The following is a 23,713-nucleotide window of genomic DNA, read 5'->3' as shown; positions in this document are numbered from 1 at the left end:
AAACTAGACTGTTATCTGTTACCATTCACCAAAATTAACTCAAAATGGATCAACGACCTAAATATAAGACCTGAAACAATAAATTGCATAGAAGAAAACATGGGTACTAAACTCATGGACCTTGGATTTAGAGAAAATTTTGTGAATTTGACCTCAAAGGCAAGGGAAGTAAAAGCAAAAATAAACGAATGGGACTATATCAAACTATAATCTTCTGCACAGCAAAAGATACCATCAACAAAACAAAGAGGCTATCAACCAAATGGAAGAAGATATTTTCAAACAATGCCTCTGATAAGGGGCTAATAATATCCAAAATATATAAAGAACTCATACAACTCAACAACAACAACCCCCCCCCCAAAAAAAAGGACAGAGGACCTGAACAGGCACTTCTCCCAAGAAGACATACAAATGGCCAACAGATATGAAAAGATGCTCAACTTTTTTGAGTATTAGGGAAATGGAAATCAAAACCGCAATGAGAAACCACTTCATGTCTGTTAGAATGGCTATCATCAACAGGACAAGTAATAACAAGTGTTGAAAAGGTTGCGAGGAAAAGGAACCCTCATACACTGCTGGTAGGAATGAAAATTGGTGCAGCCACTATGGAAAAAAGTATGGAGGTTCCTCAAAAAATTAAGAATAGAATTAACATATGACTCAGCAATCTCTCTTCTGGGTACCTACCCCAAAAATTTGAAAACATTTGTCCCTAAATGTTTCCAAACAATGAACACTCCCATGTTCATTGCATCATTATTCTCAGTGGCCAGGTCATGGAAACAACTGAAGTGTCCTTCAACAGATGTTTGACTAAAGATGTGGTACTTATTTACAATGGAATATTACTCAGCCGCAAGAAAAGATGAAATACTGCCATTTGCGACAACATGGATGGATCTTGAGATAATCAGGCTAAGTGAAATAAGTCAAGCAGAAAAAGTTGAGAACCATATGATTTCACTCACATGTGGGATAGAAAACTGAAAGCAACAAATAAACAAGACAAACAGAGACTCATGGACACGGACAACAGTTTAATGGTTACCAGAGGGAACAGGGTGGGGGAAGGTAGATAAGGGTAAAGGAGTCAAGTGTAAGGTGAATGAAGGAAACTTAACTTTGGGTGGTGAACACACAATGCAAAATATATATATATGATGTATTATTGAATTGTACACTTGAAATCTATATAATTTTATTAACCAATGTCATCCTAATAAATTTAATTAAAAAAAGTTTTCATTAAGAGAAAAAATATGTGTTGGGTTCTGTATTTACTGGATTTATAACTGTCAAATGCATTTTAGTCTATCACCCCATTTGTGACTTAGAACACTCTCACTTTGTTGGAAAAGGAAACTAAGACTCAAAGACTGTAAGTGATTTCCCCAAGATTATAAAGCTTTAAGGTCAGAGTTTGAGTAGAACCTGGATCTTCACACTCCTTTTGTCCACTTTTCTGTATTTAATGAATCTCCTTTGTCCTTCTCAGTTCTCAGTGACCTCTCCCATGCAGAAATTCCAACAGCCTTCATAATCTTTACCAGTTACTAGGATTGATTTGTGAAAGCCTATGTATTTTTATCTTGATGGTTGTGTTGACATGGCTTGTGAATTTTAAACTGCTCAAATGTGAGGGATATTTCTGATGGTTATTTTCATGTAACTTTCTAGAGAAGATTTTTGTGGTGCCCACACCTTATCTCTAATTTCAGTGTGAGTGAATGAATGATTCCATTCACATTGCCAGCAACTGACTCCAAAAGTTTTCTGGTCTCTCTGCTTTTCTGCCTCAAGGCTTTCTCTTAAACTCTAGAAGGCTGCTTAGCCCTGGGCAAGCATAACAAGCAAATGTGAAAGCTTTAAGTTGGGGGATGGAAGATAACCTTCAGCCAGTGGGGATGGAAATTAAGAGATAAATGACCCAGCTTTCTTGTTCTTTAGTGGAACAATGCTGAGACACATTCTATATGGGGGTCTCTAATGAGATTAAGCCCAGCTGTCTACTAATGAGCTCGATAACACACATTTTCCTTGGCTCCCCCACCTCCTTCCCTCCTAAAGTGGGGGGCTTACCTCCTAAAGAAATACCCAGAACCCGAGTCCCTGCCTCAAGCTCTTCTTTTGGGGAACCCAAATGAAGACACTACCTAACTATACAGGAACTTCTTTAGAGGTAACATTTTTCTCTATGTGGTTTTTGCTCTAGTCATACTGAACTTCTTGTAGCTTTACTGCTCATTGATCTCCACAATCTGTGTCTTGGCTCATGGTGCTCCCTCTGTCTGGCGCGCTCTTTCTCTCCTTTACAGACAGCTTATTCATTCTTCAAGACTCAGCTAGAGTATCCACTCTTCTCTGAAATCTTCACTGATTACTTCTCCCTGCCCCTATTTAGAATTTCATCTCTAAGATCCATAGCACTTAAAATACCTCTATCAAAGCCATTATCTTTTTTCCTTGCTCTATGAGCCTTTGTGGAGTAGGGGCTACCCAGTAAGGTATTTTTTAAAAAATTAAGTGTTCAGTAAAACAGGTAGGAATGTGCAGTAGTAAACTTAGGAATCATTGCTCATTCCACAAACACTTACTGAGCACTTACTTTGTAACAGCACTATGCTGTATTATGGGGTATACAATGATTAAGAGACCTACCCCAGGCATCAGGGGAGCTTCACAGTCAATAGAGGAAAAGAGAAGTAAATAATGCATTAAGCACTGTGTTATACTCTTGACAGAGATGCACAGGGGCCTGTGGAAAGATAGAGCCGTTCAGGAAAGGGTAATGTTCTAGCTTGGTCTTAGAAGGTAGATGGGAAAGGGCATCCTAGGTATACTGAGAAACACACCAGCAAAAATAAGCCATTTCTAGAGTTGGGGACTGGAGCAAGGAGCGTGTTTGGATGTGGAGTGGGCACAGACTTGTTGATTCTCTGGGCATTTCAGTTGAAGACATGTTACCCAGCACCTCCACCAGGCCAGGTACACCCGGGAAGAAGGGTTGGGAAATCAAGAAACCTATGCCAAGCTATCAAAGTTTAGTATCAGCCACAGAAGAGCCATCCCATCCAGTTCTGTGGTCTGCACGAGGACCCTCGTAAGCGACAGGAGAAATGCCATCCTAGCAGACCCGGTCCCTAGGCCTCAGATGCGGCCGAGCATGCTCAGTTGCCAGGACGCGGAGGCTAGGTTGCAGGAGACAAGCGCCGTACAGTTCCCGGCCAGCAGGCGCCTGGGCCCTGAGTGGGCTCGTGCCGAGGGGGCGGGGCCTCGGTCGTACGCTCCCTCCTATCTTGCTACGTCCCGCCCCACGCCACGCGCCGCTCGCCGGCGCGCCGGCTGCCAGTTGCCGTGGCAACCGTCGCGCCGCGTCTTCCTGAGGGAGCTTCTGTCAGCTGGCTGATCCCATCGCCCGCTCCCCACTGCCCCGCGATTTTCGTGTGGGCTCAGAGGCAAAGGCACAACAAAAAATGGCGGAGCGGAGCCAGACGGCGCCTGAGGCAGGTCTGTGGGGGCGATCGACCAGGGAAAGTGCTGAGGCTGCAAGGCTGTCCTGGGCCTGAGGGGACAGGGAACTTGAGCATGGTCTGCATCCTGAGAAGGCACTTCTGGTGTTTGCGCGGTGGGGCTATGACCTCGGGGTCAGGGGTCAAGGGAGGTGCGTACCCCTCTGAGTGGCGGGCAGGGACCTTGTTGTGCCGGTGGCGCAGGGGTGTATGGGGGAGTGTGCACACTCCGGAGTGAACATGGGCCCAGAAAGGGCTGGGACCCCAGGGAAGACAAAGGACTCCAATTCTGAGGGGCACCTGTGATGGGGGCTAATCATAGCGGTAGGCTGCGTCATGGAGAGAGTGTGCACAATCCTGTGAGAAGATGGGGGGGCTCCCTAAAGGAGCATAATTTGCGGGAGAGAGTCTCTGATTCCAAGAAGGCAGGTGTGTGTGTAAGAGGAGTGTAACTTTAATATCAGGCAGTGCCTTGGAAGGGAGGTATACACTGAGTATTTGTGTTTTGAGGAAGTATAGTGCCTTAGGGTCAACCCTAGTCACAGAGAAAGTATACAAATCCTCATATGGGTCCTTAAAGGACAAGAGGTTTGAGAGGATACCCAGAGCACCAGTCCTTCAGAACCCTATACCAAAGGAGGCTAGAGCCTAGTGTGAGTGTATATGGGATCACTGATCTTGAAGGTCATTCAGAATCACAAAGAGGTGTATATCCACATATCTGTGTTTGGAAGATAGTCTTTAAGGTGCAAGAATAACGACCAGAAGGGAGACCCAGGATCCTATTCATGAGGGGACCCCTTTGGGATATGGTAGGGCTTGGAGAGATAGTGACCTAGTCTCTTACAGGGTCATAGAAGAGAGCAAGCGTTTTTAACAGTCCTGTGTATGTGAGAGGGAGTTTGTCCCTAAAAGGGGCTGGGCTCTGAAGAACTAGAGCCTCAATACACATGATATCTCTTGTGTATAGAAATGGCAGTGGCTTTGGGGTATGGTGGTGGGTGATGGAAGTGGTATACATAGTTTTGTATATGTGTCCTGATTAGGTATTTTGTTTATAAGGGTGACTGACCTACTTGAATTATCCAACCCTTAGGGTTTGGGGAGGGAGGTAGTGGTTATGGTAAGACCATGCAGTGACTGGAACTGGAAACTATGAAGCCATCAAGAATGGTTGAAGAGACCATTCTCTCTCAAGACCTGCATGGTTTCTCTTTTTTTTCATGGCATCTGCTTCTTCCAACAAGTACTTCCTATACTCATTTTATAGTTTAAGCTCCCTCATAACTTGAACATGTTTATTCTTTTATTCTTTCATCCACTCAACAAATATTTATTGAGTGCCAACTATATGCCAGGAGCCAAGTTAGGCGCTGGAAACTTTCTGCTTGTGATTCTCTTACCTTCTTTTTTCATCCCCATAGACTTACTGACTTCAGATAAACTATTTAATCTACTTATTATTTTTATTGCTTATTGCCTGTCTTCCACTAGAATGTAAGATCCACGAAGGCAAGAGTCTTTTTGTGTTTATCAATCTCCACATGTCTAAAACTGTGCTTGGTAGATTATGAATAAATATTTGTTAAATGAATAACTGAATGACCTGGTATTGTCCAGAGATTCAAGAAGCTTTCTCTGAGGAAGTGATATTTTAGCTGAGTTATAATAGTGATTGAATAAGTGAAGAGAAGGGCAAAGAGTGGTTCAGGCAGAGGGAAACCATGTGTAAAGACCCTAAGGTAGGAAGAAACATGATGTACTGTGTTTAAGGAACTAAAAGAAGACAAGTGTGGCTGCATGTAGGGCAATAAGAGGAGAAAAGAGGTAAGCTGAAGCAGATCTTGCAGGATCTTATAGACTATGACACACATTTTGGTCAAAAATTCTAAGAATAATAGGAAACCATTAAGGGCTTTGAAGTGGGAACATGACAGGATTACAGTTATTAAAAAAAAATAATCCTGGCTACATGTGGAGAGTACAGAAGATACAAGAGTGGATATAGGGAGACTTGTTAAAAGGTAGCAGTGGAGATGGAGAGAAGGAATTGAGAAATATTTAAGAGATAAAATTAATAGGACTCAGTGAAAGATGGGGATGAGGGAGATAGAAGTATTAAGGCATATTTCTAATTTTCTAATTTGTGCAACTGGATATTTGATGGTGCCTTTACGGAGATAGGGAGTACTGGAAGTGATCTTGGCTATGTTTGAGAAAGAAGATCATGAATTTGGTTTTGGACATAGGAAGTTTGAGGTATCTTTGAGATATCCAAATAAGTGGAGAGATTGACAAGTCAATTGAATTTATCAGAAAAGCCTGAGCAGGCATAGAGATAATTACCAAAGTCGTAAGTGTGGATTGCCTAGAGGGAGAAGAGGCCTGTGATGAAATGTTGAGTAGATGTGATAATTCAATGCCTTCCTAAGAGACTGAGAAGGTACAACCAGAGAGATAAGAGGACAACCAAAAGAATGTTTCAAGATAAACTGCCTACTCCGTAGATTGAATGCTACCAAGTGATAAAGAAAGGACAACTGAAAGACTAAATTTAACATTGCTGGTAACCTTGAGGAGAGAAAATTAATCAAGGTAGGAGCCAAACCATTTAACTTCTGAATCACTATTAATTGGCTCAGTCTTATAATTCAGATTCCCAAGAGAGAGAATCTGACTGGTACACATCATCTTTTCCCACCAGATCATGTCATATATCACAAGCCAGTGTGGGATTGACTGCTTTCGGATTAGGTGTCCAGCAATTACTGGCTGGAGTCATCTGGTACAAAATATGTCCATCTGGTGATTTCTCATTTTAATAGCAATAGCTAATATTTATGGAGTGTTTATTATGTGCCAGACATTGTACAAAGTGCTTTATATGTCTTAATCTACTTTAGCATTGTAACTACTCTCTAAGGTATTATCTTTATTATGTGAAGAAGTTTGGCACAGAGAAGTTAAGCAACTTGCTCAAGATCTGCACATAACTAGTGTAAGACTGTAGTTTTTTTTTGGCTATTTTAGCATTATCCAGATTTATTATTTGGCTTTCTGTTTGTATTGCAACATACTACTTACTAAAGAAATAATAGCCATGATGAAAATTCCTGCTCAACAGGAAATATTATTCTAAGCCTACCTTAGCAAAGATGAAGTGGAAAGAGCTGAGGCACAGATCCTTGTTTAAATTCTGTTTCTATGACTTACTAGACTTTGGGCTCAAATATTCTGAACTTCAGTTTCTTCATCTATAAAATGGGGATGATAGTTGCAGGACAGTTGTGAATACTAGAGATAATATATCTGAAGAGCCCAATAAATATTTTCTTAGTTCCCCTGAAGCTTGAATATAAAGTAATTCAAATGTATTACATATATTTTACATATAAAACAAGCTTTAAACATACAGTAATTAATATTAGACATTCTTTTTTTTTTTCATTTTTCTTCATTGATATGATTTATTTGCTACTTGAAGAAAGGTAGACACCAAGTTTTGGAGAATGTAGAATTGTTATCTGAACTATGTTCATGGGACATGTCTTATATGAGGTGGATTTTGAGGAATTTCTTGGATGAGTAAAGAGACACATGATCCTTCTATTTCAAGCATGCAGATAGCTCTGTAAGAAGGTCAGATTGGTAAAAGGAAGTTTCTTCTTTTAAATATTGTACTTTAAAATCAGGACATGAATGTCAGAATTTTTCTTTCTCTTCAACAACTTGACTATTAATAATAATAAAAAAAGGAAACCTTATAGTTAACTAAATAAGGAGTATTAGTCTCAGACTAGATGGCACCCCCTTCAATTTCTCAGATTCTTTTCATTCCTTTCCAACTATGATAAACAAGTTTTATTTGAAGTTATTTGGTAAAATAATTTGCTTTCCTATATTGCCAAGTTTGTTGCTTTAATGGAGGCCCACATAGCCCAGAAATTTTAGAATGATGCAGTATGTTAAAACGACTTGTATCTCAATAGCTTTGTGAAGTAAATAAGTCTTTAAAAAAACAACTTTATGTTGTATGAAATCATCTATAGGCAGAATCTTGAAATTTTATAAGCCTTAGTCATGGGAGTAATGTTTTCTATTTTTTGTTAGTTGGGCAAAATAGCTAAGCTTTTTTGGCTTTAGTTACCTTATTTGTAAATTGGGGATAGTTAACACCTACTTTTCTGGTGAGAATTAGAGATAAGGTATGGAAAATGCACAATGTCTTACATTCCCAAAGAAATGGTTGCTTAATTGGTGTGTGTGTGTGTGTTTTCCTAAAGGCCTATTAGTAAAATCACCTTGAAAAGAAGAGAAAATCCAGGTCTACAATCACTTATTTGCGGCCTTGGATGCAAATATATTTCAAAATTCAGATTTTTAAAAAAAGTTATGGATAGGTAATACAGCATATGTATTGTTGATTACATAATACCCCCAATAGGGTATGGAAGAGTACCCTGCAATTAAACACATGAATAAAAATTATAAATAGCTTCACATCAATTTAAGTTCAGTTTTGCTGAAAAGTTAGTTTTGGCAACAAAGTTATGAAAAATATTACTGTTTCTAGAGATTTAGGGATTTTGGATTGTGGAAAAGGGAATGTGGACTTATATAATTTTATCTCTTTTTGAAAATGTTTTTAAAATTTCAAATTATTTTTTGTCACTTTCATATCCTCTGTAACATAAAGACTTTCAACAATGTTATGAAAAAATCTCTGAGTTTTGCTGGAAGGAAATGGGAAAAAAAATCTCTCAACAATTATAGTTTGCTTGCCTTTTTTCAGGAGTCTTAGAAGTCACTAATTGTAATATATTAATCTCTGTGTCATGGCTATGTGGAAGAAATCACTATGTTGTGGATAGTGTTATTCATTTTTAAAATTACTCATTCAAAAATGTATTTTGAATACCTATCATGTACCAGGCATTGTGCAAAACTCTGGAAATTCAGAGATGTTTTAGACAAATTCCCTTCCTTCCCTAAGCTACCATCCTAGTGGGGGAGGAATAGAGTGAGAAAATTATCATCCAGGCAATGATAGAGTTGTACACAGAATTCTGAGGCAAGAGAATGGTTCCCTGACAGCCCGGTGGTGGTGGTAGTGATGGTAGTTCAGTGGAATTTCGTAGAGGAAGGACACATGAGTCTTGAGTGATAAGAAGGAACCAGCCCAAGGAAGGAGGAGGAATGGAGGGCTGAGAGAGCAACATGTGCACTGGAAAGCTGTGTGATGAGAGAATAAAACTTATTCAGGACATTGCTAGTATTGCTCATCTAGTAACAGAGCTAAGGACTATATTACTCCCCTCCCCACTGGTCTTAAACATTTCTGGGGTCATAGATTCTTTCCAGTATATAATGAAAATACAGCAAATTCTTTCTCATGAAAATGCTTGCCATGTGCAGACACAAAAATTTGAAAATTATTTCAAGAGATAATGTCCATCTCCAGAAACGCGGGTTAAGAAATCCTCCGTTTGTTAGTAATGAGGTTATATTTAAGAATCTGAAATCTTCAAAGTAGAAATAACTTAGCAGAAAGAGTTGATCTGATAACATCTGTGCTAGAGCAGGCACAAAGCAAATTATGTTCCCTAAATTATTTGGTCATCAGTCCATCATATACTTTTAGCTTCTTTGTAGTTTACTTTGCTTTCTCTCATTTTGCCTCAGAATAGACCCGAAGAAAGAATCTAAGATTACATAGGTAGTTTAAATAGAGAATAAGTGATTAGTTCAGGCTTGTATGGCAGGAAAGCCTTTCTGATTCTAAAGCCCAGATTCTTCCCATTCTTGCTCCACTGTTAGTAGAAAAGACATGCATAACATTGTAGTGTACAGTAAGGGAAGTGTGGATTTTTATCTTTAAATTGAATATTAGAGGTTAAGTGAACTTACCCAGGGTTACACAACTAGCAAGAAGAGGAGCCAGAACTGTAACCCAAATTTCCCAATTCTGATTCAGTAATAATGAATGTCCTAATAAATAGCCAGGTATATAGTAATGTCCTTTAAAAACAAAGTTAGTTATTTCAGTAGGCCAGTCTTTTGCTGTTTGTAGAGTACCTCATTTCTTTCGGACACTTTACGTATATTTTGTTTAATTCTCATAAAATTCTTGCAAATTGATATAATTATCGCAGTTTTACATATGAGAAAATTGGGGTTCAGAAAGATTAAGTGGTGTAGGTAAGGCTACCCAACCAATAAGTACTAGAACTAGAACCCAAGTCTGTCTGGCTCTAAGTACATACTGATAGAACTACTTCATTCTGCCTCCTGGCTTTATTTCCTAGATAAAAAATCTCATTACTGTTAGGAGGGGATGGCACATAATAAAGCTTAAAATAACATAAATTTTCTTACTTAGAGGAAGAGGTAATAAATATCTTAGCTTTCAGACAAATGTATTAGAAAGTGCTCATTTGTTTCTAATTAATCATGAAGTTAATGAAGTTTCTCATTTTAGACATCTCTATATACTCATTGAGTAAATTAGTGATGGATAGTAGGGACTAAAATAGCAAGCAGTTAGCACATGCTTGCTTCATAGTAGGCATTCGATAACTATTTGTGGACCAAATGAATGAAAACATTTTTTAATCTATAAATTTTAGGTTTAAATATTTGAACTTAGGCTATTGGAAGCTGAAGGTGTTGACATAAATGAAAAGGAAAAAAATTCAGAAACTTTTGACATTTTACCAACAAAATTTCCTAGTTGAATATAATACAGACACAATTGAACTGGTAATGGAACAAACTCATTTAAAACCTCAGTTGGAGGAGTCTGTCTCTTTAGACAACATGACACAGTAAATGGGACATGAGTTTTGGAATTAAAAGGATAAGATTTAAAATTCCAATTTTATCACTTGCTGTGTAATAGTGCTTCTTTGAGTCTCAGTTTTATTTATCATTAAAATGGTGATATTAATCCTTTACTCAACAGAGTTGTGAGGGTGTATGTAATTTATATGATAGAGCAGAAATTCTAACTCATTGGATTTATTGATGCCCTCTTTTCCTTGAGACATGCAGCTCCATATATGTTAAAAGAGCCTCTCTGATCATGTAGCTACCCCAGGTACTGGAAGAAAACAACTTTATAAATGTGTATGGGTGGAACATGAATCCTAGTCATAAATACATTAAGAAGAACTTAAACTAATTTTAATTAAAATTGGAAATATTCTCCAAAGCAGTAATACTTTAACTTCCCATCTTACTAATGTCATTACCAGTGTACCATCACAAGAATATCAGTAATTATGAGAAATGATAGTAAAATTTTTGCCTGATAAGAATTGTTAAAATGTTTTGAACTTTCTTGTGAAAGACTGAAAGTCCTTATCTACATTTAGGTTTCTTAGTATTGTGGAGTCTTTGACTTGCAGCTCAGCATCACTCGTATTATAGAACTGAATGAAGAATCAAGTGGTTTAATAAAGGGGACAGATAATTTTTCTTTTCTCTGAAGAGACTAGATCTTTTATTTGAATTTAATATAAAAGTGGTCAAAGATTCAACTTTGTAAAAGCAACTTTCTCTTATATTCTGAGGAGGGAATCATGATCTAATTTATTCTTTTTGTTAATTCCTAGAAGCTGATTTAATAAGGTCTTAACAAAGGAATTTTCCCTTTTTGCATCAACATTTGCCAGAATTAGGACTAATTTTAAGTTGTGTTACACTGATTATATCTTTTTTTTTGGTCACTTGGAGGTTTTTATATTGTGATTAGATCAGTAGTTTTTTAATTGATTGAATTTCTTCAGTTAAGGAACTCAATAGATAATTGAGGTATTGTATTTTTTTTTTAAATTCAAATCTGAAGTGATATATTCTAAGATAATTAATGTTGTAACTAGTGATCCAGATTTCCCAGGGGTCAAATTATTTTTTGGGGAGGGGGGGTGGAGGGAGAAATTTTTCTTTATCATTTGTACTTTCAGAGTGGTTTGAATTTGGCAAAAAGTTCTCAGTAAACTTTACATTGAAGTGCATGTCGTCCTGATTAAATGAAGTAAGTAAAATTTTCTTCAGATACATAATTTTAATGTCATTTCTCATTCAGGTTATCAAAAGTTGCCAACCACCCATGAAAACACCTTTTAATACTGTGAGAATGAGCTTTCTTGTTTAGTATTAGAGTAACAAAGCATCCTTATCCTGAGAGTATCTGCTCTGAATAATGCATCCTTTCAAAATTTAGAAGTTTCAGTAAAATTGGTTTTCAAATAGAGGGTTAAGTATTGTCAGGAGAATAGGTAAATTCCTTTCTTTTTTGTCCTAGCCAGCTAAATGTTTTTATATTGCTGATTTTAATTTTTCCAGCTCTTTATCTTTTTATGTATCAATCCCTTCTCTTTTTAAAAGAAACTAGGAATTAGTAAAATCTGTAAACATTTAATCTTTAGTTTTCTTGATTTTCTAGCTACAGACTTTGCCTACCCCTGCCTTGCTCAAGTTAAGTAGAAGAGATTGGCCTATGAAATAAACCTTAGATCTTTGATTTCTTTCTCCTTCCACTTTTTTTTTTTTTGACTCTTTCTTTCTCTTTCTTTTTTTTTTTTTTTTTTTTTTTTTTTTTTTTTATTGGATATGATCTGCTTGGCAGGCCAATAGAAGTCTCTGGTTCTTCAGTATTTTAGGTCCAAAGTGAATGTGCTGCTGAATGTATTGCCAGCTCTTTTGGGTATTATGAATATTTAGTGCCAAAGTAAGGAAATAGTCTAGGAAATATACTTTAAAAAATACTTATGCATATGGAATTCCTAAAAATCAAGTTTGACTTCTGAATACTTTAGAGTTTTAAAAATGATAAGTCAGGGCTTAAAATCCATTTTTTCTTTACATATTAGTTTTCTGAGTCTGAGAAAACAGTTTCTGATGAAAAGTAAAGCAACCCTCGGCTATTTCAGGGAATTATATTTCTTAATTCTGAAGCTATGGTTCTCTTTGCTTTGCAAGTTTTAATTAGTCATTTTGAAAAATGTAAATAGTTATGTGGAATTTAAATAAAAGAAACATAATTATTTCAAATTGCTTAAGCTCTATTTGCACCACACTTTATCACCTTCTTACTTGTATTCAAGTTATTTTGTGTACCTTTCCTAATTTTACACATTTTCTCTTACTAGATTATAAGCAAATTTTTATCAGGCACAAGGCAATATTGGGTGAGTAGAATGTCTAACTGCACCTGTGAGCAGAACCTCCAATTACCCTCCACATTGGCTTCCTTGGGTCTTGGGAATGTAACTTTAATTATAATAAGATTTAAAAATTTTAACTTTGGCTTTCATACAGAATGTAGGAGCATAAGAAACTTGAGACTTTACCTTTCTGTAATGGATGCCCTATTAATCAAAGGATGTTAGCATTAAAGTGAAAGGCTTCTGGTGGTCTTTTCTGTCTCTCACACATCAGTCCTCCAGTTTATTTTTTGTGGACAATCTCTATGGCCATGAGTCAGAACTAGGACAATGTTAAGGGCTCTAGTAAATGTGGCTGACTTAGGTAGGTGTTTTGTGTCTTTTCACAGACTGGCTATCGTAAAGCTAAAAGTAAAACCATTTTTCTTTGGTCCATTTAACTTACCTATTCAAACTGAAACTTGTGATTGTTCTCTCCAATTAATTTATCAGAGGCTAGTTTAGTGGAGCCTTGTTTTGGAATGACAGGGAGGAATAAATGACAACTGTCCACAAAGAACTTACCTTTAATTATTTATTTATACAACAGGAATAGTAAAAGTGGCAGTGAATCTTCTCTCATCTCAATGGCTATCAACAAAATAAATTCTTGCTATCAGGAAAGAGTTGGAACATATCTCTCTTTACTACACCATGTCATATTGAGTTCTTAGACCAGTGGTTGCAAACTGGTAGCACAGGGGATGAATCAAGCTATCAGATATAGTTTGTTGGGCTTATGAAGCGTATAAACAAGAAATTAATTAAATTACATTGACTATCAATTGTTTAAAAATAGGGAGATATCACATAAAGGTATGCATTTCTGCCTTCTTTTGAAAATTCAGGAGACTTGGTAGAACTGTGCCTACACTGATGGATGTTCACTGTTGTCTAGAGCTGAGTAGTTGTTGCCACCTTTAGAGTAGGGCAAAGGCTTTCTGGTATGACATAGTCACCACCATTCAGAGATCCATAGATGTAATTTTAAATTTGCTAGTAGAGGTGTTAAAATGTAAAAAATAGGTAAAATTAATTTTAATGTGTTTTATTTAACTTAATATATTCCATTCAACATCTTGTTATATTTGTTTATTTATCATTGTATTTTCAGCACTCAGTGAAGAAGTGACAAGGAAAGCAAACATGGAGCTGAAAATATTGTTCCTCCTCTCTTTTTTGGATATCTTAGGTTAAGAAAAAATGAGCAGCCTCTTCTTAAGATGACTGTAATAGAAATAGTGCCATCTGGGGAGAGTGATTTTAGAGTAAGGAGGAAGTAGGAACATTAATGAAGAGTATAAGGGCATTGGAGAGAGTTTTTCGGTTGTAGTTCTAGAGATCATATTAGTGTTAGAAGGTAGGATGACGTGTTAGTAGGTAGCAGAGTGATTAGACAAGGGTAGAGACAGTGGAGAATTTATACCAAAGTTTCTCTGAGAGAATCCCAAGGGAATCATAAAGGATCATAGGGATGAAGGTGAGTATTGGAAAGGGGGCAGAAAGAACTTGGTTGGAGTGAACTGTTCTGTGACTCCAAATTGATGGAAAGTAGTTTAAGTGCTACTGTAAGCTAGTATGCTAGGTAAGCAGAGGCCTCTGGACAGGCTGGCCGTTTTTGTGGCCATTGCCCCAAACGGGTAAGGAATTAGATGAAACCTGGAACTTGAGGATTTAAATAAGAAGGGCCCAGTACAGGTGGTGACAATGGGTACATTTCAAAGTAAGGATCTGTAGTTCTTGATTACTGAATGTGATGAAGAAAGTGAAGGTGCTTGATCAAGATTTATAAGTGCTCACTATTTATTAGGTACCTTATATATATATTATATTTAAGTCCTACAAAATCCTGCAAGGTGAGATGAATTTCTATTTTTATAGACATGTAAACTTAAGTTCAGAAAGGGCATGATAACTTGCTTAAACTCACATAACTAGTAAGAAATAGAAACAGGAATTATCTAGATCCAGTTGACTCCAAAGTCCTTTCCTCTTCCTTCTATATATCTTTCCAGAGAGGAGAGAGAGAGGGATAAAAAAGATTGAATTTTTAAACTTGAGGATTCATTGACATAAATGAAAGAATCAAAGGAGGAAATGGTTTTGAGAAAAACAAATACCATATGATTTCACTTACATGTGGAATCTAAAAAACAAATGAATAAACAAAGCAGAATCAAACTCATACATACAGAGAACAAACTGATGATGAACAAATTGGGGGGATGGGTGAAAAAGGTGAAAGGGATTAAGGTGTACAAATTGCTAGTTATAAAAATAGTCATGGGGATGTAAAGTACAGCATAGAGAATATAGTTAATTGTATTGTAATAATTATGCATGATGTCTAGTGGGTACTAGATTTATTGGGGGGATCATTTTGTAAGGTATATAAATGTCTAATTGCTATATTGTACAACTGAAACTAATATAGTACTGTATGTCAACTGTAACTGAAAAATAAATTTAACAACAGAAAAAATAATTTCTGATATTCCTTTAAATGGTCTAAGTAGAGGCAGTTTATTGATATTACATTTGGAATTGTTTGAGCAAGCCCTAAAATTTTGATATCTGCCTTTCCTCTTTGTGTTGTGAGGAAAAGAAACAAGCTCTTGAGCTAGTAGAAATAAAAGTACCAACTAAGCCTAGACTATAGTTGGTGTAACTACGACTATAGGCCTAGGTTAAGCTGTGAAACTACTTATCTATGTAACATGCCTCTCTTGGGCCTGTCCCGTCATTGTTCCTGACTGCCCAAACCATACTTAATTAGTGATATCCCATCAGAGCCTTTTCTTCCTGGGCAGGGCATCAAGCTGCAAATTTCCCAAAGATCAGCCTTTTATGTTTAAAATGCACGTGTGTTGCCTCCTTTTCCCTCAGAGCTCTGTCATATGCTATTATTTTTAGAAATTAATCTATTTATGTTGATGCACAATCATCTATTACTCCTTTTAGCCTACTTGAGAATTGAGGCAGTGCATTTGTACTAGACTTAGTTGAGGATTTAAGTGGTAGCAGTCAAGCTGTGTGATTGTGGGCATGTATGGTAACTTCTCTGAGTTTCACTTTCTATTATAAATGGCACAAGTACAAGTTTATTTCTAGGGTTAATTGTGTAGTACTATATATATGTAAGTTATCATTAAGGCACGTTTGTGGTGTTATCTGAATACTCAATAGCTTACTCTAATGTAAATTTCAGCTGTGGCTTGATGGAGAAGGAAGCACTTTTGAGTACATATAAAATACAGTCTGGTACTAATACTGATTCTCTTGCAGTTACTATTCCTAGTACTTTTTAAGAAACTGGGTTGGACTTTAGAGAGCATTGAGAGTTGAAATGATTTTTATAGCCACAGAAGCAAAGTGTTTTCAGATGTTCTTTGGATTGTTCTGCTAATGTGCGATGATCCTAGATGTATTTGATTTAGAACTACTTATGTTAATAATGAAACCAGTCAAAGAAAGCAGGGCTGTTATTAGTGGAAATCTGATAAGACCAAGAAAGTAAAGATTTGGATCATTTTTCTTTATGCAGGCAGGCTTTCTTTTTTAAAAAATTAACTTACAGGATGTAATGTATATCTTGTTGAGCATAGTTAACAATACTGTATCATATATTTAAAAGTTGCTAAGAAAGTAGGTCTCAAAAGTTCTCATCATAAGAAAAAACATTTTGTAACTGCGTGGTGAAGGATGTTAACTAGACTTATGGTAATTATTTCACAGTACATATATATATCAAATCATTATGTTGTATGCCTAAAATAAGACAATATTATATGTCAATTATATCTCAATGAAATTCCCCCCTTTCCCTAAAAATAGCATCAACGTATTTTCATTTTGGCAGAAATGCTCTATATTATTGAGGGGAAAAGGTTCATTCTAGCGAGACCTTGTCTCTATTGTAGCTCTGCAAAGTCCTGGAAAATGTAGGAAAAATAAAATGTCTGAGCAGGAAGTTGACAAAATGACCTTTCAATTCTCTTATTTCCTCTTTCCCTCCAGAGTAATGCAAGCTGCCAGTTGGTACTCTCAGATTGTATGCTTAGAAAAGACTAAATAAATGGGCAGATAAAAACTTGATTTGAATTGCATCCTTGATTACAGAATAATTAGAGAACAAGTTCAAGCTATTTTTATTCCCTCTGGGTTTTATAGTTCTAAACGGTTTAAAAGAAGCTTCATATTGTTCAAAGGGATGTGTACTTTCATATTATCTCAATATATTTATAAAATTGATGACATACTGTTTTAAGCAAGCTAAATATGCGTATAGCAAAAGACTTTATTTCTTGCCTTCGAGTCTTCATATACACTTCTCTTACCTTAAATAAATGATCAAAAATTACTTCTCTGAAGTAAGTGATTAAAAGGCCAGATATAGCTCTGATTTATCATTAACAAGAAAAAAAAAGGGGCTAATAATTTTGATTATATTTATATATACATTTCCAATTATTTGTGTGGTTAAGAGCATGAACTTGACTTAAATTGCCTGAGTTCAAATTCTGGCTATTTTCCTATGATTATTTTAACAATTAATTGAGTTAATATTGGCAAAATACTTAGCGCAGTGCTAAGCATATAGTATAAATGTTTGTTAAACAAATGCAAAAAGTTACATGGTAAGAAATCAAATTAATAGTACCTGTATAGAATTTGAACAAGGTTTGAACTCAGTGGACATTTTGAATATACATTATATGTGCTTGGCATAATTTAGATGAATGACACCAAACACAGAAAGCTCAGCATTATTTTATTTGTTGTTACATTGCTATTTTACATAGCTTCTCACATTTCTAGAAGCATTGAAAAATATATTTGATTTGTTTTGTGAAAACCAATAACAGATCCCTGAATCTCATCTCTCTAAAGATGTCAGCTTGGCCACCTAATTGTTAAAAACTGCTGAAATTGTTTAACTTTAGGAAGAACTATTTTAGATAGTTCAGCTCTTGTTACAATGCTAATGTAAAAGTGTTAACAATATACTAAGCTCCTTGGCTAAAAGGCTTGTTTCTTGGAGAATGAAATAAATTATTTCAAAACTCTTATGATTAAGACACTTTTTCTGCCTTTTCTTGACATTGTGAATAAAATTAGTTATTCTAATGATTCAGCATGGAGTATAAACAAAGCACTGCAAATATAAAATAGTATAAATAAATTTATAAATCCATTTTTTTTCCTTGAGTACATAGATCATTTCCTTTAACAGCAGGGAAGTAGTTTTCTAGAGGCATAAGTGACTAACCCATCAAATCTCATGTAGTCTTTGGGGGATAGATGATGTTAGATGGGCACTCCAGTATCACACAAACATTTTCTTACAAAGAAACATGAAAAAAGAAAGATTATAATTTAGAATAACAGATAACTGATGGTATGAGATACATATAGAATACATAGATAACAATAGGTATCATTTTGTTGTTTACTATGGACATTGGTATCATATAAGTAAGTTAACTTATTAAGTTTAATAGGAAATTTCTGGGACTTTGGGATTCAGTAAAGAAGAAAATTAGCAAAATATTTGTTTTTAAAACAATGCATTATTAAAAAAATATGTGACAAACTGATGTGAAATATTTTCAAAATGAACCTATCACATGTGATATGGAACTGTCAAAATTCTCATACAGTGCTGGTGGGAGTATAAACTGGTACAACCATTTGGAAAACAGTTTGGCAGCATCTTTTGAAGTTGGGCATATGCATACCCTATTAGGTACATACCGCTGTTAGGTATATACCCTTCCTTCAAATGTGTATGTATGTGCACCAAAAGACATGTTCAAGAATATTAATAGCAGTATTATTTGCAGTAGCTGAAGATTGTAGCAGCCCAACTGTCCACAGTAGAATAGTTTGATAAATTGTTGTATATTACTACAATGGAATACTCTATTGCAATGAGAATGAATGGGCCACTGCTGCATAATGTCGAGTGAAAGAAATGGATGAAAAATAGTGTATGTCATGTGATTTCATTAGTATAAAGTGCAGGAACAGTAAAAAACTACTCTATAGTGTTAGAAGTCAGGGAGGATTTACCTTTGGGAAGGAATAGGAGGTAGCGATTGGGAAGGGGCAATTTGATGACTTTGGGGTTCTGAGGATGTTCTCTTTCTTGATGTGGGCAAGTGTGTTCATTGTGATAATTTGTTGGTCTTCATACTTATGATTTGTGTATCTTTCTGTATGTATGGTATATCTAAATAAAAAGAATTTAAAAAATTAATCTGTTCCAGGATCTATTATTTTTTATAGTATCTGGAATATCTTTAATAGAGGAACAGTGGGGTATAATTTAAAAAGCATTAGATAAGGGTAAAGGGTCAAATATATGATGACAGAAAGAAATTTAACCTGGGGTGGTGAACACACAATGCAATATACATATGATGTATTATTGAATTGTACACTTGAAACCTGTATAATTTTATGAAGTAGGGTCACCCCAATAAATTTAATAAAAAAACTTGTGCTAGCAGTGTAATCAAAGACAAAAGTATAATGATCATTACATGTAAGGCCTGTATTTACTTAACTAATCTACTAATCTTGTGCTTCATACATACACATGTAAAAATACTCTCAACACCATTGAAATGTAGTTATTGCCCTATATTATAGATCAAGAAACCGAGAAATGATTTTAAAAACTTAAAAAATAGAAGACATTAGGAGAAATTGGACTTTTACTCTCTTGTTTTTCATAAGACTCTTGCTATTTACTGGGGCAAGTTTTTTCTCTTTAAACCTCAGGTACTCATCTGTAAATAGATAGTATTTATGAGAATGAACAGCATTGTTAATTTTTCAGTGTTATAAAATATGGTATAATAACCGTTCTTATTAAATGAATCAAACAAGTATCAAAGGTCAAGGGTCATTATGTTCAAAGAGATAAATAACTATAAGTAAGAATAGATACTATATTTAAGCAGGCAATCTTTTATGAAAAACTGAGCAGCAAACACATGAGTTGTTAAAGGGTGTTCTGAAAGGCCTCTATCTACTGGCTCTTTCCTCATGGTATGTAAGCATTCTCAAGTGTCTCTTATATACAGAACAGCAAATCCATTCTTCAAACAAGTATCCCCTTTAGCTATTGCTTCATAGCTAAGCTTCTTGAAACAGTCTATACAGTAGCCCGCCTTTATCCACAATACATTCCAAGATCTCAGTGGATACCTGAAACCACAGATAGTACCAAATCCTATATATACTGTTTTTTCCTACACATACATACATACCTGTGATAAAGTTTAATTTATAAATGAGGAGCAGTAAGAGATTAACCACAATAACTAATAATAAAATAGAATAATTATGACAATATATTGTATAAAAGTTATGTAAATGTAGTCTCTATCTCTTGGAATATCTGATAACTAATCTGGTAACCCAGAGGGTGACTAAGTGACTAAAGGCGGTATATGCAGTATGGGTAGGCTGGACAAAGGGATGGTTCACATCCCAGAAGGATGGAATGGGATGGCATGAAATTTCATCATGCTACTTAGAATGGTGCACAATTTAAAACTTACTACTATTTTCGGACCTCGACTGACTGGGTAACTGAAACCATGGAAATCAAAACCATGGATAAGGCGGAACAACTGTATTTATGATTTCTTTTTCCTTATTTCTCTTCCTCAAGTCACCATTCAGCTTCCACATCTATTACTGTAAGGAAAATGAACTCTCTAATGTCAGTAATTACGTCCTAATTATTGCCAACTCCAGGTTTCTCATGCCCTTTCTATTTATTCTATCTTTGAATCAGTTCCCTCTTGGCTTCTATAACATGTCTTTTCTAAGCACATAGTACTCTAGATGGGTAAGAAATGCTGGTTAAAAGAATGAATGATTTTACCTACATTTGTCTAGATGTGTTTTCTCAGTCTTACTCACCTCTCTTTATCCTAGTGCTGCCAGGGTTCTACCCTTAGCTCTCTCTTGTTGGTCTACATCCTTCTCTTGAATAATCCATCAAATCCATAGTTTTAGTCTTCTGTTTCTATCTGTACAGTGATTGTTCCATCCTAGACTTCTCTTCTGAGTCCCAGATTCATATCCAAATGCCCTTTGTTTTTTGACTGATTCATTTTCATAATCCCCTGATTTTGTTTCATTTATGCAATATCATCTTTTATACCAATTTATACCAATTATATACATACATGCTTATATGTATAATGAATACTTCTTTCTTTCATTATATTGTTTTTATTTCTATATATTCTGTTTTCTCTCTTCTATTCATTTTTATTTTCGTGTTATATAGAGACTTTCCAAAAAAGTCTGGTGGTGATCTCTGGCTATACTCCTATATTTAAAAGTGAGGCAATAAAAAGCCGATTAGAACTTTTGTGTTTGTAAAGCTTATTGACTGAAGAGAGGATAATTAGGCTGGCCTGTTCTCTGTGGTATCTTCTACTGTAAGTATTCATAGGTAGTTTATCTTTGAAAAGTAATTTTTCCCAGAAAGGAATCCTTTAATTTTTTGCCTAGTGGAGAAGAGCTGGGCTGCAAGAATTCTTGGTGGTAAGTGAGGGAATGGGGCTGGAAAACTTAAGATTTAGTAGACTGATTCTCACATAATCTTCTCAGTTTTAGTAAGGTTTCCCTGTTTTCAGTGTTGCCTAATATTTAAGTTCAGAGTCCAATATAGTAAACATTATTCTCACAAATATTTCTAGTTCTTCTCTTCTCTTTGAAGTTAAATGTGTTCATGTAATATGCTTTGGCTGATGAAAAGCAAGTAGAGATGATGTGAGTCACTTCTGAGCAGAAGCGTTTAACTGCTGTTGTTAGACCCACTCCTTCCATGGCAATTATGTGAAGCATGTGCTGTTATGGCCAGTATGTAGAGAGCTTCCCTATAGAGTTGCATATCTGAATAAGAATAAACTATTATACCAAACTACTGAGGTTTTGGGGTTGTGTAGCATATCCTGGAAGTATATTAACACTTTAGAAAGTTAAAATGGTCCTTTGCCAGGATAGGAGAAAGGCAGTTTCCCTGCTGTGCTGGGGTGAGGGAAGTGATCTGAAGAGGAGATTTTTCTCATGCAGCCACTCAGTCCTCCTGCTTTTAGCTTCACCTGCACTTCCGTTTTCAGAGGGATTCTGTTTTTTTTTCATAGTGAAAATCATCCTACTTCTGGGCTTTGCTCTACTGCCATCATAATTTTGAGCTTTGTTTATTTGTTTGTTTGTTTGTTTTAGCTGCCATTTGTCTGTTAGCTTTTCAGCTTCCAAAATTTTATTGCCATCACTTCCTTTCCTCCTCCCACTTTGGGTTTTTGTAATTTTAAATTCTTTTTATTCCTGTCATTTTAGTGAAGTTTTCAGAAGAGAGCTGTGATAAAAATCAGGATTCCACACACGAGGTTTAACAAAATGACATATTAATGTTATTTGCTTGGTCAAGTTATTTCATTTTTGTGGTTTTTACTTTTCTTATCTGTGATTAACAAATTATTTGGACTAGGTTTTCTTTAGCTTTAAAATTTGCAGTTTTCTTATTCTTTGCTAGAGTATGGGCAATAAACAAACAAAACAAAAATTTATTTCATTTACTATTTTGAGCACCTAAAACATTTTATGCATTATTTCTAATAAACTTATCTCATTAATAACAACTGCGTGAGTTTTTAATGATAGATTACAAATCCTTTGAAATACTGAATGTGACTTTTATTATTCATTGATTCAGTAGTGTTTGCTTCTTATATGTATTCTCTTACACTAAATAAATGCTCAGAATTGTGTCATGTTGTCTGATTTAGGAATTTTTTCCCTTATTTTGGTTGTTTATATATGACTTTCAAGTTTCAGTAGAATATGGCATTGGAGTCTTGTCATTGATGCATTCCTAGGATTTTATTTTATTTATATTTTCATCAAGTCTTTTAAAAATGTTTTGAGAGTCATAATATAATTATGATATTTAAAATTTGATATCTACTTACATTTAAATGTAAAAGCATTATGAGGGAATCTATTCAAAAGTGCAATTTTTATGATTTCAGAAGTATTTGAACTTTACTGTTCATTTGCTTTAGAATAACTTGGAATTCAAGGACTGGAAGTAATGGTGACATGTATAGTGCAAAATCAAGTTACACAACTGATTTATGGTTATACTACAATATTTCAAAATATTTTCTTTGTGAATTTCTTTAAATATGAAAAAATGGAAAACTATTTATGATCAAAGTAGGTATTCAAAGTATTAGTACATTCTAATTTTACTAAGTTTTATGTAGTTTGGGATATTACTTAATTTTAAACACATCTTAACGCCATTCACTATTTTTAGATTCTTTTCTCTTTAAAAAATTATTATATTAAAGAATAGCCAATAGAAACAAAATAGTATTTTAGCTGCAGTGAATTTCACTAAACATTTAATTAGTACTTTTGACATCAAGAGCTGGACTCTGGAGCTCTTGTCAAATCCAGTGAGCTTTATATTTGAAACAGAATTGAGCAAATTATTGTTATTATTTATTTTAATTAGTTTCAAGTGTACAGTACGTTGGTTAGACATTTATGTAGTTTATAAAATGATCCCTCTAATTGTTCCTTCTCTCCTTTGGTTTTCCACCTAGCCAATATATTAATGCTAACTGCATTCCTTATGCCATGCTCCCCATCCCCGTGACCATCTTTTAACTACTAATTTGTACTTCTTTAACCCTTTACCCCATTCTCCCAGCCTCCCAAACCTCCCTTCCCTCTGTTTATCACCAAATTATCCAGTATATTTGTGAGTCTGTTTCTGATTAGTTTATTCTTTTTGTTCCTTAGATTCCGCATGTAAGTGAAATCATATGGTATTTATCTTTCTCTGTCGGACTTATTTCACTCAGCATAATAACCTCTAGGTCCATCAATGTCATTGCAAGTGGTAGGATTTCATTTTTTTAAATGGCTGAGTAATATTCCATTGTATATCTG

General features: G+C 35.3%; 1 protein-coding gene across 2 annotated transcripts in view; it reads left to right on the top strand.

Annotated features, from left to right (window-relative positions):
- The first annotated feature begins 3,321 nt into the window (after positions 1-3,321).
- AGBL4 (ATP/GTP binding protein like 4) overlaps positions 3,322-23,713 on the top strand; it is a 1,052,851-nt gene continuing 1,032,459 nt past the window's right edge. For both annotated transcript variants that reach the window (XM_023535058.1, XM_011367669.2), the window contains exon 1: positions 3,322-3,513. In XM_023535058.1, coding sequence (XP_023390826.1) covers positions 3,480-3,513 — 34 coding nt within the window. In that variant the 5' untranslated portion in view covers positions 3,322-3,479. The remainder of the gene's footprint in view (positions 3,514-23,713) is intronic.

This window comes from Pteropus vampyrus, unplaced genomic scaffold (assembly GCF_000151845.1).
Source record: "Pteropus vampyrus isolate Shadow unplaced genomic scaffold, Pvam_2.0 Scaffold135, whole genome shotgun sequence".
Taxonomy (NCBI): domain Eukaryota; kingdom Metazoa; phylum Chordata; class Mammalia; order Chiroptera; family Pteropodidae; genus Pteropus; species Pteropus vampyrus.
Note: the sequence above shows the minus strand (reverse complement) of the source record. Positions and strands in the feature narration are given on the sequence as shown.